Source organism: Xenopus laevis, chromosome 3L (genome assembly GCF_017654675.1).
Source record: "Xenopus laevis strain J_2021 chromosome 3L, Xenopus_laevis_v10.1, whole genome shotgun sequence".
Lineage (NCBI taxonomy): Eukaryota > Metazoa > Chordata > Amphibia > Anura > Pipidae > Xenopus > Xenopus laevis.
The window spans coordinates 40,782,085-40,801,827 of record NC_054375.1 but is presented as its reverse complement, the minus strand read 5'-3'; the positions used below and the strand labels follow the sequence as shown (position 1 = coordinate 40,801,827).

General features: G+C 39.1%; 1 protein-coding gene across 1 annotated transcript; it reads left to right on the top strand.

The window, feature by feature from the left end:
- Positions 1-7,967: 7,967 nt before the first annotated feature.
- LOC121401466 (protein KIBRA-like) lies at positions 7,968-17,464 on the top strand. The gene is made up of 3 exons (XM_041586169.1): positions 7,968-9,039; positions 13,366-13,487; positions 17,169-17,464. Exons 1-3 carry the CDS (start codon positions 8,920-8,922, stop codon positions 17,233-17,235), a joined length of 309 nt encoding a protein of 102 aa, XP_041442103.1. The 5' UTR covers positions 7,968-8,919; the 3' UTR covers positions 17,236-17,464.
- Positions 17,465-19,743: the final 2,279 nt, after the last annotated feature.

Sequence of the window (19,743 nt, the reverse complement as noted above, 5' to 3'; positions counted from 1 at the left end):
GTGAAGCAATCTTCCTATCCGGCACAACTGCACATGCGCCGGAAGTCACAGAAATTGCCCAATATGCCGCTCCCATTCCGAAGAGCTGGAAGATAGCTTCTGTGAACTGTATATGGAGAACAGAAAAAAGAAAAAGTAAAATGGGATGTTTTTGCCTGAAAATTTTAAAGATTTTAATGAAGTATAGTAAGGAAAAGTACTGGTTAAAATACTACGTCCAATCGGTCTTGTTCTGGTAGTTTTAAGACCGATTGGACGTATTTATTTTAACCAGTACTTTTTATATAATATTGTACACATATGGAATCTATTATCAGGAATACTTGGGGACCTGGGGTTTACGCCTATTGAAAAACATTTAAAGGAGCACATGGCTTCTGTATCAGACTTCCTGTTTTCAGCATAAACCTCCAGGGCTAGGGCTTAAGCATGCTCGGTTTTGCTCCCTTTTCCCCTTTCCCTGCTGTAATCTGAGCCCAGAGCTATAAGTGAGCAGAGAGAGACAAGCAGGAAGTGATGTCACACCAAGCTAATATGGCAACTGATATCCTAAATAAACAGAGAGAGAGATTCTAGAGAGGTTGACTCAGGTATGGTAAAGCATTCTGCAGAATAAATATAGTGTTATAGATTGCACAATTGTGGCTAGTTTTCCTTCTCCTTAAAAAAAATAAACACAATGGGATTAAGGTTAACAAGGTTGTAATAATCACAATGATTTTGCACCATGATTGTCCCAGTTGCTTGTGCTTGCTCTTTGTGCAGCACCCTTAATCAGAGATAGACATATAGTTCCCTTCATTCGTTGGCCAGTTTATTCCTCTGAATAGTAATGTCCATCAGTTTATGGTAGTTGGGTGGCTTCTGCAGTAAAACCATCGGAAGTCCATCCACGACCCACATCCATGGCTATCTTGGTGTCCGCTGAATTCCCATAGGCTAATCAATTCTGTGAAATTGCCACATATCAGAACACTATTGAAGTAAAGTTGCATTTTCACATAAACACTTTGTGAATTTGTTCCTAAAGTTGCTTGAAACCGATATAGCCATTATACGCGAAACGTCAGTGACACAATAATTTGAGGGGTGGGTGCAGTTCTGTTAATGTATGGGTTCTATTATCCTAGGTTCTGAATATTCTGGATTTTTTAATTTTTTTTTTAATGCCGGAATGGCTTTAAAGGACACCTGTCATATAAAAATTTTCCAACTAAAGGTAGGCACTTAATTGAGAGCTGTGCCCCCCTCGCTTGATCGTTATTTTGACGTGTGACTGGGTAAGGTGTTCCCCGATCCTACATCACATGTCCCGGGCACTTATTGCACATGTGCCCTAACATGGCAGCCCACAGTGTGAGCTTCCACCCAGTATCAGGTGCATATCGCTCAGGGGGATTTTCTTGAAAATAAAATATTGTTACCCCCATGTGGCTTTAGTAAGTCCACACCTCTGGTGGGGGCACCCGTTTGATATGATTTATGTCCTATAAGGCCTTTATAGATAATAGAAAAACACTAAAATAAACCCATAGGATTGTTGTGCCATCAACTTAGTTTTCTGCAGATACGTTATCATTGAGTCCCAAGTTACTGGGGGTTATTTATAAATATTTATAAACACTGGGCAAATTTGCACCTGGCCAGTAACCCATGGCGACCAATCAGATGATTGCTTTCAGCCTGCAGCTGACTGAAAAAAGTCAATCACTGATTGGTTGCTATGGGTTACTGCCCAGGGGCAAATTTTGCACTGTGTTTATAAATGAGCCTCATTGTCTTATTACAGAGAAAGCATATAAGTCAAAAACAAATCTATTTGGTTGAGATTTTGCCGGTGGTTTTTCCCCCAGAGACCAAGCCTGTTAGTCTTCTGGGGTAGTGACTGCTAAAGCTGCTGAATAAGCTATTTCTGTTATTATTGGACTTTCTGTTGGTGTCTGAAGTTGTATTTTCTGTTGTCACTGATTGCTGCTGAAAGCTGTTTGATTTCAAAATAAACGGACTGTTTTTCCTTCAACTTGGAGTGGCCTGCATTTATGGTGCAAACTCTGCTGTGATCCCCTTTACATTCACAATTTATATATTTATCCAAATATAAATAATTAATCCTTATGGGAAGCAACCAGCCTATTGGGTTTATTTAATGTTTACATGATTTTTTAGAAGACTTAAGACATGAAGATCCAAATTACGGAAAGATCCATTATTTGGAAAGCCCCAGATCCTGAGCATTCTGGATAACAGATCATATACATGTATATATATAAAATCATATTACAATAATTTACATATAGTCACACAAGACACTGGTACATTCCCATAAGCAAAAGTGCCCTATGTTCATGTTGCTATAGGAACATTAATCCATCATTTTAATAATTTAAAAAAAGGGATATCGGTTAACTAATGGTTTTATCTGTAAATGATTTTGTCTGCCTTGGTTCTATGTTTAATTTCTTCACTGATAACATATTGTAAGTTTATTCCTCGTTTTACTTGCAATGAAATATTCTAAATTTTAACTGTTGAAGCCTCTTTTGTACATGAGCTAACTGATTTCATGTTTATGTTCACGTTTTGAATGTAAATACAAGGTTTATATAAGATGTAATATTCCTGTTATTTTGTTGCTGATTAAATCCTATGCTGTACCATTCAAATTCATTGTTTGTAAATATATTCACCCACAAACGGTAACATTCCTAAATCTGGTCCAAATCTGGTCTAAATCCCTCCATGACGCTTCCCAAGCCACTCCCTAATAGGAACTGTTGCCACTTATTTCATAGCAGTTTGTTGTGCCCCATGATTAAATCCTATGCTGTACCATTCAGCTTCATTGTTTGTAAATATATTCACCCACAAACGGTAACATTCCTAAATCTGGTCCAAATCCCTCCATGACGCTTCCCAAGCCACTCCCTAATAGGAACTGTTGCCACTTATTTCATAGCAGTTTGTTGTGCCCCATGGTCAGTCTTCCCTCCACACCCCTAATTTGCATATGCAGAGTCGGATTCGGTTGGGCCGGGCAGAAGTATTCGGACGAATCCTGCTGAAAAAGGCCAAATCTTGGCCGAACCGAATCCTGGATTCGGTGCATCCCTAGTAAAAATGCACTTTTATTATTTTCCCACCACACTTTTGACTTGTCAAAGAGAACATTGGCACATATGGCTGCTTCTAGATTTTGTTTGGCACACTCAAGCCCCCACTAATAAAACCCCTGACCCCGAACCCTACATAGTCACCCCTCTCTGCTCCCCACCTTGCAAGAGCCGGAAGATGGCGCCCAGGAGCTCCGCTGCGCTTACTCTACACCTATAAGCGAGTAAAGAATAAGGGGCACTTATAGGTGTTATCACCTATGCTGGAGGGGGGATTATGTAGGGTTCTGGGTAGGGGTTTTATAAGTGGGGGGTTTGAGTTCTCCTTTAAATAGCATACACTTTCAAATACATCCCTTGTTCAAGTACTTCGTAAGAAGGATACTGTGATTATCTTAAAGGCAATTATGCCGAATGGAATGAACTACAATAATGCTCAAAGGCAGTTTTAGGCATCCTTGCATTCTCCAAAATGGTCACAAGGTGACGCTTTGGCTGAGCTAGAAGCGATCAGCACTAATATAAGTCATACCTCAGCGCTAACAAAGTACAGTTCTGCAAAGTTAAAGGACGTGTCAACCAAAAAAAAAATGTTTAGCCTAATAAAACGCAACACAATTATAACCAAATTTGCAATATGAATTTATTAAAAAATGGTTAGTGCTTTAAAATTTATTTGTACATGTAATTGCTATTGAAAGCAGCATTTGCTCAACATCTAGTTGTTACTTTTTAAACAATGTTATAAAAGCCTCATCCAGCAAGACAGTTCTATTAATCCTTTGGCTTGTGTTACATTGTTTCAAAAGCCAGAGCAGAGAATTGAAAGGGACAAACACTGCTTTCAAAAGCAATAAAAACAACTTAAAATCCACACAAAATTTGTAATGAACGTATATTGCAAAGTTGCTTCGAATTATGTTTTATTTTATTAGGCAAAACATTTTTTTTTTTGGCTTGACGTCCTTTAAAGGAAGATAGACGACAAAAAAGCATAACATGTACATGATACGTTATCCAGAAACCTGTTATCTAGAAAGCTCTGAATTACAGAAAGGCCATCTCCCATGAGACTCCATTTATCCAAATAATCCACATTTTAAAAATGATTTCCTTTTTCTCTGTAATAATAAAACAGTAGCTTGTAGCTGATCACAACTAAGATATAATTAATCCTTATTGGAAGAAGCAAAATCAGTCTATTGGGTTTATTTCATGTTTACATGATTTTCTAGTAGACTTGAGGTATGAAGATCCAAATTACGGAAAGATCCGTTATCCTGAAAATCCCAGATCCCAAGCATTCTGGATAACAGGTCCCATACCTGTACCAAGAAGAAGAAACAAATGTTGCTGCATTAAGGAGCCTAAATGATTTTTTTTAAAAAAACAACCTGTTCTGTTCAATTGATCATTCGCTTTTTAAAAAAATAAAATAAAAAATGTGGTTGTTTGTGTTTATTAGTCAGCAATTTAAAGGCAACATCCATACTCTGCTATATTTATACACATAAAAAGATATCCGTAATATTGAATGAAATCAATCAGAAATCACAATGTTTCTAACACAAGTCAGTGCAATATGCATCCAATTAAATAAATGGTCAAGGAAGCCCATAAAAAAAAATCTGAGGTGTAAATATAAAAAAAAAATATAAAACATAAAAATTCACATTTTTATTATTTCTCAGACAATTTTCTCAAGCTGTATTCCCATAGTCTCTGAGCTTCCAAGATGTTTATGTGACAAAAATGGTAGGGAATATTAGAAAAATCTCAATTTAGTGGGTAAAATACTCTTTTACATGAGATGTATAAACAACAAAGCTTTATGAACATGCTTTTTATTTGACACATGTTTTAGACCAGTTGGTGCTGGTGCTCCATTTTTGGATTTTAGCAGCTAATCGGTTGCTGGGGTCCAATTTACAGCGGCACACAGCCAGTGGTTTGAATGAAAGACTGGGAAATGAACAACTATATCATTCTAGTCTCACAGTGCAATAGTTTTTTGGCTGCTGGGGACAGTGACCCCGAGTTGAAAGCTGTAAAGAGGCAGTAGAGGGAGGCAAATCATTTAAGAACAAAAAAAATTAAGGGGTGGTTCCCTTTAATTTATAGCCATTATAGAATGGCTAATTCTAAGCAACTTTTCAACTGGCCTTCATTTTTTCTTTTTTAAAGTTTTTGCATTATTTGCCTTTTTACTCTGACTATTTCCAGCTTTCAAATGTAGGTCGCTGACCCCATCTAAAAAAACAAATGCTCTGTAAGGCTGCAAATGTATGGTTATTGTAACTTTTTATTACTCCTCTTTCTATTCACGCCATCTCCTTTTCATATTCCAGTCTCTCATTCAAATCAATGCATGGTTGCTGGGGTAATTTGGACACTAGCAACCAGATTGCTGAAATTGCAAAGTGGAGAACTGCTGAATAAAATTTGTAAATAACATTGTCCCAGAATATCCCGCTCTACCTGATGCTAAATGTTAATTTAAAGGTGAACAGCCCCTTTAGGAACACCCGCAGAGTTGTTAAGATTGGGACATTCTATAACTTGCTAAAAGTTAACTCAAAGGTGAGCTGTCCCTTTAATAAGGATACCCTCATTTAGTGCATAGCACATTATTTCACAGTACAGGTATGGGACCTATTATCCAGAATGCTCGAGACCTGGGGTTTTCCAGATAACGAACGATTCCATAATTTGCATCTTCATACCTTAAGGGGCAGATTTACTAAAGGTCGAATTTCGAAGTTAAAAAAAACGTAGAAATCCGACCCTCGAATTGAAATCCTTCGACTTCGAATATAGAAGTCAAAGGATTTTTAGCGTATTTGATCGATTGAATAGAAATTGTTCGATCGAACGATTAAATAGTTTGAATCGAACGATTCGAACGATTTTTATCGATCGATCGAAGGATTTCTATTCGATCAAAAAAATCTTAGAAAAGTGCTGTTGAAGGTCCCAATAGGCTAACATTGCACTTCGGTAGCTTTAATTTGGCGAAGTATGAATTCAAAGTTTTTTTCAAAGAGACAGTACTTTGATTATCGAATGGTCGAATATTCAAACGATTTTTACTTCGAATCGAAGTCGAAGTAAATTCGAAGTCGTATTCTCCTATTCGATGGTCGAAGTATTTACTTCGAAATTCGAACTTTTTTAACTTCGAAAATTCACTCGAGCTTAGTAAATCTGCCCCTAAGTGTACTAGAAAATCATTTAAATATTAAATAACCCCAATAGGCTGATTTTGCTTCCAATAAGGATTCATTATATCTTAGTTTAAATTAAGTACAAGGTACTGTTTTATTATTACAGAGAAATAGGAAATCCGATTTAAAAATGTGAATTATTTCAATAAAACGGAGTCTATGGGAGATGGCCTTTCCGTAATTCGGAGCTTTCTGGATAATGGGGTTCTGAATAAGGGATCCCATACCTGTACTGTATAAAAGACGGTTGGTGTGTGATCACAAACTACAGTGCAAGGATTAGCCAACATGAAACTAAAATCATTTCAGCTCAGCTCCAGTGAAGTTTTACATATGCGGCCTCTTGAATTTTACCTGCGCTGCATCTTGACAATGCGCCACGACTCTGACAGAAGTTTGTTATTACTACACTTGAATTGTGCATAAACAGCCAGAGTGCTGAGAAACCCCACAACAAATAAAAGGACTTGGCACACCGCTGGCGCATGAGAAAAGAGGAAAACAAAATGGTTGGCAGCAGCTCTGCGTAGAAGCAGCATTCCTAATCACTTGTTTGCTTCTTTCGGTCGTATGATTTACTGCTATTCCTGAGTCAGATGCAGCATCGCAAATCCTTTTTAATGCACAAGCCCGCTGCTAATGTATCTCTTTAAAACAAAACGTATTTTTGGGATTCACCAGAAGCAAGCATCAAATCATGTTAAAAATCTGTTTCCAGGCCACATTGCTTTGTAGTAGGAATTCTGAAGAGAGATGCCAATATCAAAGCAAGGTTCAGGGGTAGCACTTCAGGAAGAATGGAACGTCGGGAAGTACAGGTATGGGATCTGTTATCCAGAAACCCATTATCCAGAAAGCTCAGAATTAGGGAATGACCATCTCCTATAGACTCCATAACATTCGGGCCAAATTCCAAAGTAGTGGATTCAGCACATCGTTACAACAAAACTAAATGGTACGCGTATGGCTGGCTGATCCTGAGGAAGATATAATGGAGTTCATCCCCAAGATGATTACAAAAGTGCAGTAGTGCCAACATGAATCAGCTGTGCTGAAAGTTAAAAAGGAACTTAAAGGAGAAGGAATACCATTTTACACTTGGGGGTGCCAAAAGTTACTCATCCCCAAGTGACTACTTTTACTTACCTAACGTTGAGGCACGGATAAAATTTCACTTTTTTCACTAAATCAGAGTGCTGCTGAAATACCTTCTTGAATATGGATTAGAACAGGGCAGACAGAGTCACGGTCGGCACCAGACGCTACAAAAAGCTGTGAGAGTGTTTGTTCAGCACTACCTTGTCTTTGTGGTACTTTTACTTACCTGACACCCAAGGCCGGTACTCCTATCAGCAGAAAATAGCACCGAGTCAGGGTTCTTCTAGCGAGCACCACGGAGAGATCCTCTTCCTGCTTCTTCGGTTTTCAAATTTCCCAGGGCAGACACATGCGCAGTAGAGCGAAATAGCTGGCTTTTTTGTTAAAGTTTGGCTTCTCGCTCTACTGTGCATGTGCAGCCATTAGAAGACCCAAACAAGCAGGATGAAAATCGATCCATGGTGCTCGATAGAAGAACCCTGGGTGACCCCTGTGACAAGTTTGAAATCATGGATCATTGCTGCTATTGACAAGCTGAAACTTTAGGTTCAGTATGTAAAATATGGTATTTTTAGCCACATTTCTTTTTAGGGTTTAGTTCTCCTTTAAGTCTGAAACAAAGCAGTTGTTACAGTCTGACACAGTATTTCCTAGAAAAGCTTCAAGTCAAGGAGCATGCTCAGTAGGGGCGGAAAACTGCTGCTGAGAAATGTATAAGCTAACGGACCAAACATTGAATTCTTCAGAGCCTGGTGGTCAGCATTCCTCATACAAAGCAAATATGAGACCCCCATTAGTTACTTCTAAAATAAGTTTCTTTATTCTTTGAGTATGCAAGGGAAGTACTGGTGACAAATCAGACACAGTTCCAGTGAGAAATGTGGAATTGTCTGGAGAGAGTGGAGAAAACTTACGGAAGAATATTAGGAAAGTAAGACTAAAATAGCAGCTGAAATAACAGCCACAGCGGCCTGTGTAAATATTTGCACAGTAAGATAACGAATGAAAGACGTTGCAGGAATTGAAGATGAGTCCCACACAAAATAAGTGGGGGGGAAAATACTTGTTTATTTATTAAGGGATACGTGAGCGCGAATTTTGAATGAAAAAAGGCTTTTGACTATAATTTTCTTTGGCTGAACATGTGGAGCAGGAGCACTGTCAGTGTCTTTTATTTCAGATGATGCTGTAGGCATACAGGACACAGTGATCAAGACAGACTGAAGATCTACTGGTTATAGTTGGTAGATGGCACACACACACATATATATATATATATTTATATATATACAGATACATAAAAGACAAGGTTTAAAACGACACATTCATCAGGTTTAACAGTCTGTCAAAGTGAAACTGCCTAATATTTTAGCTGATCCAGAGGAAGGCAAAATTTCCTATCTAATGCACTCGGGGTGGGGCTCAGTGTAACTTCTATAGGGAAATCAGATCAGTCCCCTTTTTATAAAGCTAAGCACATTATCCACATGTACTCCAAGGCCAGTCTCCATCGGGGATTCACCAAGCGCCTGGGTGAGAATGAGCTACCTCAGCGGGTGAAGGATGATGACACATTCAAGCTTCTGCTTAGACAAGTGGAGAAACAGGTAAGGAGGAAAAGGTGCTCTTTAAAGAAACAGTTCAGTGTAAAAATAAAAGCTAGTAGTATAGATAGTATTTACATAATAAAAAATGTTTCTAATATAGTTAATTACCCAAAAATGTCACGTATAAAGGCTGGAGTGACTGGATGTCGAACAGAACATTACTTTGTGCTTTTCAGCTCTCTAACTCCGAGTTAGTCAGCAACTTTAAGGGGAGCCACATGGTACATATCTGTTCAGTGAGTTTGCAATTGATCCTCAGCATGCAGCTCAGAATCAAAAACAACAATTATGATCCATGTGCCCCCCCCCCACCTCAAGTCACTGATGGGTTATTCGAACCAAAAACCACAGATCGCTATCAGGCGCTGACCAAGAACATCAGGAATCCGGCACAATTATCATCAAAATTCGGCTTTTATTCGCACATAAAAAGGGTGCGCCTGACAGCGATCTGTGGTTTTTGGTTCGGATGTAATAACCGGTGAGGAGTGACCGGCTTATCGCGAGAGCTGCGATCAAGCAGGAAGGCATGTTGGTCCGGGTGAGCTCCGCCATTGACGCTCCGTGAGTAAAACACTGATTGGTTATTGCCTAGTAAACAATCAGTGGAAACCAAGAGAGCTGAAAAGCACAAAGTAGTGTTCTGTATTATGTTACACATCAATCACTCCAGCCTTAATACATTACATTTTTGACTAACTATATTGCAAAATTTTTTATTTTGCACAATTTATCTATTTACCCAGTTTTTATTTTTATGCTGAACAATGCCTTCAACTGTATCCTTGCCCCTGTGACTGTCACATTCATATAAAGAAGATGAACATGTTTATTAGTGCTCAGTTGCACTGGTATATAAGGGATGCGTCTGCCCAGCTGGTGCTACATTACAGACTGCAGGCAGTTACAGCGATGTACAATAAGGATCAATAGACTGCTCTTACATACTTCACCAGCTGTCTTTTACACCTGCGGGTATCCTTCTATTACACAGACCTGAAAGCCACTCAAACTATTTATAAAGCATTAAAGCTTTGCCAGAGGAAGGCAAAAAAAAAAAAAAACATTTGAAGCCTCTCCAATTTGCATCAGAGGGGGAAAAAAATCCTTCCTGACTCCAAAATGGCAATCGGACTAGTCCATGGATCAACTTGTACTATGAGCTATCTTCCATAACCCTGAATTCCCTCACTTGCTAAATAGCCATCCAACCCATTCTTAAAGCTATCTAATGTATCAGCCTGTACCACTGATTCAGGGAGAGAATTCAGCAATTCTTTTAACCCTTAAAGGAATAGTTCAGCATGAAAATGAAAACTGTGTAAATAGATAAAAAAATGTTTCTAATATAGTTAGTTGGGCAAAAATGTAATGTATAAAGGCTGGAGTGACTGGATGTCTAACATAATAGCCAGAACACTACTTCCTGCTTTTCAGCTCTATAACTCTGAGCTAGTCAGCGATTTGAAGGGGAGCCATATGGTACATTTCTGTTTAGTGAGTTTGCAATTGATCCTCAGCATTCAGCTCAGATTCAAAAACAACAGATATGACCCATGTGGACCCCTTCAAGTTACTGCCTGGTAAACAGGGTAACCAGTCAGTGGAAACCAAGAGAGTTGGAAAGCAGGAAGACATTCAGTCACTCCAGCTACATACATTTTTGCCTAACTAACATTTTTTATTTTGCACAGCCTATCTATTTACCCAGTTTTTATTTTTACACTGAACTGTTCCTTTAAAAAGACCCCTCGGCCCGCCCCCAATCCCCTGTAAACTTAGCTTTTGTCCTGTTTGGAAATCGCCGCGCCGTGGCCCGCCTCCTTTTACGTCATAGCCCCTTTGACATCACACCCACCCCTTTTTGTACCCGCCCCCACCAGCCAGTAAAAAAATTTAAGCAATAGGTGCCAACCCTAATAGTCGCCCTGTCGGCTTTTCTGTAGAGGCGTGCCAGCGGCGTTTCGGTAAGTTGTTTTTTAATAAAGACTTTGCGATTTTAATGTTACATATACAGTATCTTGGTGGGTTCTATACAAACGAATTTTTTAATAAAAATAATTGGCATTGCTGGTCCTTTAAAGGAGAAGCAAACCCAAAAGTTAAAAAACCCTTACCCCCCTACCCTACATAGATCCCTCCTCCTGCCCCCAACTTGTGTTACCCTGTGCAAATGCCCCTAAGTCTTTACTTACCCCTCAGTGCAGATTCTGTCCCGTGGAGTTCACGGCAGCCATGTTCTTTTCTTCGGTAATTTTCGGAATGAGACCAGCGGAGTGGCGCATTTGCAATTTTCTGTCTCGCGACAACTGCGCATGCGCCGAAACTCATGAAAATTGCTGAAGCGCCCGTCTCATTCCAAAGATTACCGAATCGGCTAAAGATGGCGCTCGTGAACTCCGATGCCTGCATCTGCACCGAGGGGTAAGTATAAAGTAAGGGGCATTTGCCCATAGTAACACTTAGGCTGGGGGAGGGGGTCTATGTAGGGTAGGGGGGGGGGTTTTAACTTTTGGGTTTGCTTCTCCTTTAAGTGACACCTGTCTAACTCACTTTACTGGTATATGCAGAGAATGCCAATGAGAGCAAATATCGATGCTTTCCTATACAAAGAGGTCTGTGGATCTTGTGGGCTAGCTGATGCCTCAAGATACCTGTGCCTGCTGTTTTGATAAAACATTTACATATGTAGTGGTGTTGTGGCTGGGAAAACACTAGCAGGACGGTAAATATCTCCCAGAGACCCAGCTTATGAGCAGAATAACAGACGCTGTGAGTGAGTCATACCCTGGGGAAGTGATGTCACTACGTAGGGGGAGGGGGGCTCTCTGCTCAGGGGTAAAGCAGGAAGTGGGTGTGTGTGAGAGACTGCTGTGAAGGAATATACTCCTGCGCTAATTGCTTTGGAGCTTGAGGAGATAAACCATACTGTTCTTTTGAACAAAGTGTGTCATTTCTTGTTACCAATACGTTACTATGCTCTGCAAAACTCTGCTGTGAATAAAGCATTCAGTTTGCCTGGATATCATTGACCTTCTGCTGTGAAATATATGTCCCATACCTGTATATATTAAATACATGGTGGTCTGTCTGGAGAATGAAAACAACACTGGTTTAAAGTGAACTATGTTAACTAGTTATCTACGACTAGTATGTTATAGAATGGCTAATTCTAAGCAACTTTTCAATTCACCTTCATTATTTTTTATAGTTGACTGCATCTAAAAACACATGCTCTGCAAGGCCACAACTGTATGGCTATTGCCATTTTATATAAAACATCTTAATATGCAGACCCTCTCCTTTGCATGTTCCAGTCTCTTAATCAAATCGGTGTGTGGTTGCTAGGATAACTTGGGCCCTAGCAACCAGATTGATGAAACTGCCAACTGGAGAGGTGCTGAATAAAAAGCGAAATAACTCAAAAGACACAAATAATAAAAAATGAAAACCAATAGCCAATTGTCTCAGAATATCACCCTCTACATCCTACTAAACGTTAACTCAAAGGCAAACAACCCCTTTAATTAAACTCTCGTTATATTGCAAATTTGAATTTGGACCCTAGTAACCGGATTGATGAAATTGCCAAGTGTAGAGCTGCTGAATTAGATTCTAAATAACCACAAATAATAAATAACTGAAATCCAACTGCAAATTGTCTCAGAATATCACTCTCTACATCATAGATAGGGTAACGTGGACCCTAGCAACCAGATTTATGAAATTGCCAAGTGTAGAGCTGCTTTTTTAGAAGCTAAATAACCCCAAAACCACAAATACTAAAAAATTGAAATCCAACTGCTACTGTTTTTGTCTCAGAATATCACTCTCATGCAAAAAGTTAATTTGAAGGTGAACAACCCCTTTAATTAAACTGTCATTGTAATGCAAATTTATCTGGGCCCAGACTGATGAAATTGCAAACTGAAGAGCTGCTAAATAAGAAGCTAAATAACCCAAAAACCTAAAAGAATAAATAATTAACCCCACCTGCATATTGTCTCAGAATATAACTCTCTACATCATATGGAAAGTTAATTCAAAGGTGAACAACATAAAATACATACAACATTTTTAGGATTGAGACTTCAACTGGTGTAGTAATATGTTTCATCAGTAGATAGAGCTATTGTAATATAAACTGATTGTAGTTTTAGCACACAGAGCTCTGTGCTTGATAAAGGAAAGTAAAATAACAAGACATGAATATTCATTCAACTATTACATGGGTTCATCTTAGTGAAATTCATCCTACAACGGCTTGAATTGGCACTTTCTGTTTCCTCGTTGCACTAATGATTATTTAACCACTAAACCACCCAGGTACAGAAGATCGAGCAGAAATACGAGATGCAAGCAGATAAGATGATGAGAGCAGCAGCAAAGGATGTGCACAGGTTACGAGGGCAGAGCAGCAAGGAGCCTTTGGAGGTGCAGTCATTCAGGTGAGTCTAATGAAATACACCTATGGGATTTGTATTATGTAAAGTGCTGTATTACTATATGCCTCAGGGTGTTATGCCAGGAGAACCCAGAATGTACACAAGGGATATAAGAGGAATTAAAATAGGCTTTCACTGAAGTTTGGCCCTGCTTATTGTATAGTTCTTTACACCTCTATGCCATGTGCGACTATAAAAATACATTTTAAAAAATAAAGACAAATCAAAAGATTAGGCCAATATTTAACATACAGGTATAGGACCTGTTATTCAGAATGCTCGGGACCTGGGGTTTTCCAGAGAATGGATCTTTCTGTAATTTGGATCTTCATACCTTAAGTCTACTAGAAAATTATGTAAACATTAAATAAATTCAAATAGGCTGGTTTTGCTTCCAATAAGGATTCATTATATGTTAGTCTGGATCAAGTACACTAGATTATTACAGAGAAAAATTAAATCATGTTTAAAAATTTAGATAAAATGCAGTCTATGGGAGATGGTGATTCCGTTATTCGAAACTTTCTGGATAATGGGTTTCCGGATAACAGATCCCATACCTGTATTAAGAAATGATTTAAAGGTGAAATTCCCCTTTTAACTTCTTCCAAATAAAACCCTCTCTCTCTATATATATATATATATATATATATATATATATATATATATATATATATATCAACACTTGTTTTTATTGTTTGAAAAGTCTGTGGTATAATCCTACTCTACAGTGCAAAATCCAGGGGTCTGCTGAGACACTGGCCAGTAGGTCCTCATATTCTTTAGGCTGAGTTCAGGGACCGTCTCACAAGATACTCTATATACAGACTATAGAAGTCGCAATACTAGGATGATTAGTCATTTATTCAGATTTGCATTACATGGCAGCTCAGAAACCAGTGTGCTTTGCAGTAGGAATCATTAATCAGCTCTGAGCACCAACTTCTATGACAGACAAACCTTATTTTCTGCTTGATGATTTTTGAGGACCCCTAAGGCTTGGCGTCTCACGCTGAGCACATGCAGTGCCACTGACACTCACAAAATGTTCAGCCCGTGTTGACAACTTTGAAAGCCTGGATCATAACAGTTGTGGGACTAATTAACTTGTGTTTAACGGGGACATCCATGGTTGATGGGCTCCCATGACTAAAAAGGTGGCTAACAGGCTTTTCCTGTGAAAAATAGCCATCTTACAAAGTGATGCGTTTAACCAGACTTTAGTAAAGCAGCTTTCACAAGAATATCATAGTAGAAGCTGGAAGGCACAAACCTACACCTCAATGCTCCAGTCCCTAACTGGCACAGTCAGAGCCGGACTGGGAGTAAAAAGCAGCCCGGGCAAAAAAAATCAAAGCAGCCCATGTGTAAACACACAATGCTCTTGTACTCTTTACAAGACACACTTGTAAATTTGGTTAAAGTGTATATATTGGTGTCCACTTTGTGGGTCTGTTCACCTTCGATGTATGCAAATAAAATGATCCTCAAAATAATTGTGATATACTGGCATAAATGCTATAATTCATCAATGCAGTTGCCTATATAAATCAATCAACGGCTTGAAAATTAAAGTAAAGGTCCAAATTGCTTTTATGGGGAACCACTCTGATGCAATTTAGCATCTGTTAGTAAATCAGTCCCAGTGTATTTAAAGAGCATTTTTAAACAACTACCCTCAAACCTTCCTGTTATATGGTAAATAGTACAGGGGAATACTTATGCTGACCTGGTTTTCTGGTATATCTCTGTACAGACTATGAGCAATCTTAGGGGGCTGTTCCTGCTGAATTGTGCTTAGTACAGGGGCATGGCTATGCTGCCATAGTTTGTATATAAATGTACATTTATGTATAAATACCCTCAGAAATCATTGTGGCATTTCCATTAATAAATACCCCCCATAAATCACATCAGGATTGCAGAGTGGCAATTCCATGCATAAATACCCAAAAATGCAAAGCAGAAGAATGGCACAACTGGAATTTTTGCTAGCAAGGAAATAGTTAAAATTCACAAGGCAGTGTAATAAATATGATTTGTAGCCTTACTGGGCCAGCATTCTTTCTGCACTAGTCTGGGGGGGGGGAGAGGATGAATCTGCAGCACCATGATACCCCATTAGACCGCCCTCATTCCTCTATTGTGTAATTTACCCTTTCTCTTTGCCTCTCATTAACCCACTATTATGCAGGGGATTTCAAAATCACTTTGCCAGCAGTGGGTAACCAGCCCTTAAAGTTTCCCAGCAATGCATCAACTTCCAGTCCAGCTCTAACAACATCCTATCTCTGAGTGCTGCCTCTCTAAATTCACTGCAGGGCAGGCCTGGCCAGCACACGTGTTAAACCCTGCTGTAATTCAATCTGACAGGCTCTACATCATTCTAAACAAACTAACCTAGGCTTCTCTCACAGCATCTGTGACTACAGCCCAGCTCGGATCTGTGAAGCTCAGAGAGCAGTGGCGTAAATAAAGCAGCCGTCACCATGCAATGCTGGGACTCTTCAGGAACCTCCCCCCTCCCAGCCTTAGTTACAGCACTGTAATGAGCGCTCCTTCTCCCAGTCCCTCTTCCCCGCACAGGAAAAAAAAAGAAAACAGATACCGCCCTGGGGGAGGGCTTCAGATCAGTAACTTCGTCGGATAACTGTTACTGCACGCAGAGGGGAACAATAGTGAGAGGATGCGACTGACTCCACAAAGCGGCCCATTTCAGCAGTAAATGCAGCGGCCCTTCGGGCATTTGCCCGAACAGGCACATGGTCAGTCCGGGCCTGGGCACAGTTAACCAGGGTCCTACCCCAAAAAACGATCTACTTGTCAGTGCCACAGCTTGCCCTTTACTGGCTTTCCTGACTGACTCTCACCAATTTTCCTAATTTCGACATCCTCCTACCTGGTCTGGCTCTGAAGTCCGTCCTGCCTGTTGACCTTCATAGGCTAAAGAGGGAGTCTGTTGCTCCTCACTGCCTTACAACCTTAAGGGTTGGTGCCACCTGCTGACTGAACTAAATATTACCTTAAAGACGAAGGAAAGGTTAAAACTAAGCAAGCTTTTTAGAAAGGTCTATATAAATACACCAGTAAACCCTCAAAGTAATGCTGCTCTTAGTCCTCTGTCAAAAGTAAAATAGGATTTATTTCCTTCTATTGTGTATACATGGACTTCTGTATCAGACTTCCTTCTTTCATCTTAAACCTCTAGGACTTGGACTTGAGCATGCTCAGTTTTCTCCTCTCCCCCTCCATCCCTGCTGTAATCTGAGCCCAGAGCAATGAGTGGGCAGGAGGAGACTCAAGCAGGAAGTTATTTTACACCAAGCTAATATGGCAGCTGCTATCTTAAACAAGCAAAAAGAGAGCTTCTAGAACTGTTTACTTATAAAAGATAAAGCATTCTACAGAAACAATATAGTGGTATAGCTTGCACTATTGTGGCTAATATATTGCCAATAATCTGCCTCAGTAGCTTTCCTTCTTCTTTAACTATTTACATGAATTAAGTCTATATTACACCTTCTTACATCTGGACTGGTAGAGCAAGTTCCAGGGGCAGCTCTCTTCAGCCCCTAACAAAGTGCTCTCTGAGGCAAGGTTTTCACTTTTCCCAATCAGAGAAATTGCAATGGCAAAATCTGTTATATGTGCCGCTCCAAATCATGCATTTGTTTTGTGTTTCAGAGAGAAGATGGCATTTTTCACTGGGCCAAGAACGAACCTACCTACACTCACAGCAGATGATGTTTAATAATCATCATAAAGTATTTTATGTTCTATATTTTTTCGGTTCTGAGCACCATGGCAAAGGAAATGCAGCCTGGTGAAGCTGAAAATGTAATTGTGTGGTGTAATGAAGTTACAGAGTTTCATGTCACTTATTATTTTGCATTGCAATAACCAGCAGAGTAACACTGGCTTGAGGTACGACAACACAAGTGGACATTTTTATTTTTTATCGTCGTGATTACAAAACCAGCATTCCTTTTCCACATCTGTATAGCTTGTATATTTAGAGCTGTATTTTCAGATGAACCGTTCAGATGTTGTGGTGTGTGCAAAGTATAACTTTTGTACAGTCCACTTCAGAGATTTGTAATGCAATAAAATTCTATTAAAATGGGCTACTAGAAAAAGGAATACTTACAGATTCACGCAACTTTTTGGACATTAACTATTTTGGTATCGGATGTTTTAGCAATTCGTGCTATATCATAAATGCTAAATAGACAATTTTATGATATAATGACAGTTTGGAATATATTTTGAAATGCACTTACCACATTGTGGCCCCCATGGAAAGACAAATGAAGAAAAAAAAATCAGTTACCGGTTCCTTAAATTGGTCTAAATATTATGTATGAACATTTTAGTGGTGCATAGTTACGGTCAAATGCAATTTTTGGTAATAAAAGCTTATTTTCAATCCTTGTTTGAATGTGACTTTCTGTTTGCTAGCATGGGTGGGATTCTAGGATTTGGGCTTATAGTTGCCAGATGATTGTGCCTGGCTAATAAGTACCAGTAAGCAGTAGTGGATCAAGTAGTTTCTGCACCCCATTGTGCACAGACACAAAAAAGAAAAATGGCAGTGCACCCAAACATCTAGGAGACCACACATGCTTTTATATATATAGCAAAACACATTTTATTTCCCATTCTGTACACTTTGTTTGGATTTATCTTCACTCTCCTATGTACTTAAATGGGTATTTCACCTTTACCTTAACTTGTAGTATGTTCTAGATAGAATGTCCCATTTTATTTATTTTATAGTTGAATTATTTGCCCAGCTCCTTCCAACTTTCAGATGGGAGTCACTGACCCCCTTCAGCTGAAAACCCTGAGGCTACAACTTTATTGTTATTGAAACTTTTAATTACTTATCTCTATATTCAGGCCCTCATTTCCCAGTCTTTTATTTAGTCCAGTGCTTGGTTGCTAGGTTGAATTGATTCCCTTACAACCAGTTAGCTGCCAAAATTTAAAAAACCATAAAAAACAAAAACATGTTGCAAATTGTCTCAGAATATCTGAGGGGGTTATTTACTAACTCCGAAAGCAAAAATCATGAAAAATTTGTGATTTCTTTTTTATAAAATATGACTTTTAAAAATCACGATTTTTTTGGAATTTAATTAAACCCCTGAGGATGGAAAAGTCTGAATCTGAAAATCCGGCATCTCATACCTGTCGAGGTTGCATATAAGTCAATGATTTTTTGATGTGCGCTGGCTTTTGTGCAATACCCCGAAGTTTTCGGAGTTTTCAGGTGAAAATTCGGAAAAAAATCGTGAAAATCAGATGAAAAATTGTGAAAATCTGATTATTTTTTTTCCCACAGGGCAAATTTTCAGGAAAATGTAATAATAAAAAACGTAGAAAAACCAGAGCAGATTTGATCGGAGTTTGTAGCAGAAAATATTGAGATAAATTCAGACTTTGATAAATAACCCGCCCCCCTCAAGTTCATTTAATGGTGAATTGCCCCTTTCTGTTTCCCTTCCTTTGGCACGGTGGACCTATCAAACCTGCAATCAAATGGAAAAAACAAATACAGTATTTAGAGACAAGCTCCCCTGCACACGCCACCTTTTCTACTACACTGTATTCCACCAAAGACAAACAAAATCCATAAAACAAGAGACAAATACAATTAAAACATTTAGAATTGTACTGTCTTCTACAGAATAAATCTCCCAGTAAATCCCCCAGAGTTCCCCACAACGCCACTGTGCTAGTAGTGCCTGCCCACAGCATTGCATTCTGGCATTACAAACACAAGAGATGCCTACTAAAGGGCACCACTGTCTGCTAATTGTTAGCATGTGTGCCACTCACGATGCACACAAAGTATCAGTAACATTGGATAAGTGTCATTCTGAGGTTCTGCCTTGTGAGCCTAGGAAGGGGTTTCAAGTTCATTGTAGTCGAACTTGTTTAATGTATTTTAAAATATTGACATTGTTTTTGTGTCTGCTGGGAAGAGTGCTGTTAGTTGCTTCTTGTTGCAGGAATGCTGTTCTTTGGCAGGCACTCAAAAAATGGTCAGGATGGAAAGCAAGACACATGGATTGAACATGAGGCGATTTTAGAGAAAAATGTATTTTAGGGCTGCGGAAAGTTCAACACATCCACCAAGATACCAATACAGCTCTGCGCTAAAAGTGGGTTCAGCAGGTATTGACTGAATCCTTATGCAACCAATAAAATGTCTGGAGGGTATTCATTTTTTGTCTCACTAAAAAATATTTTTTAC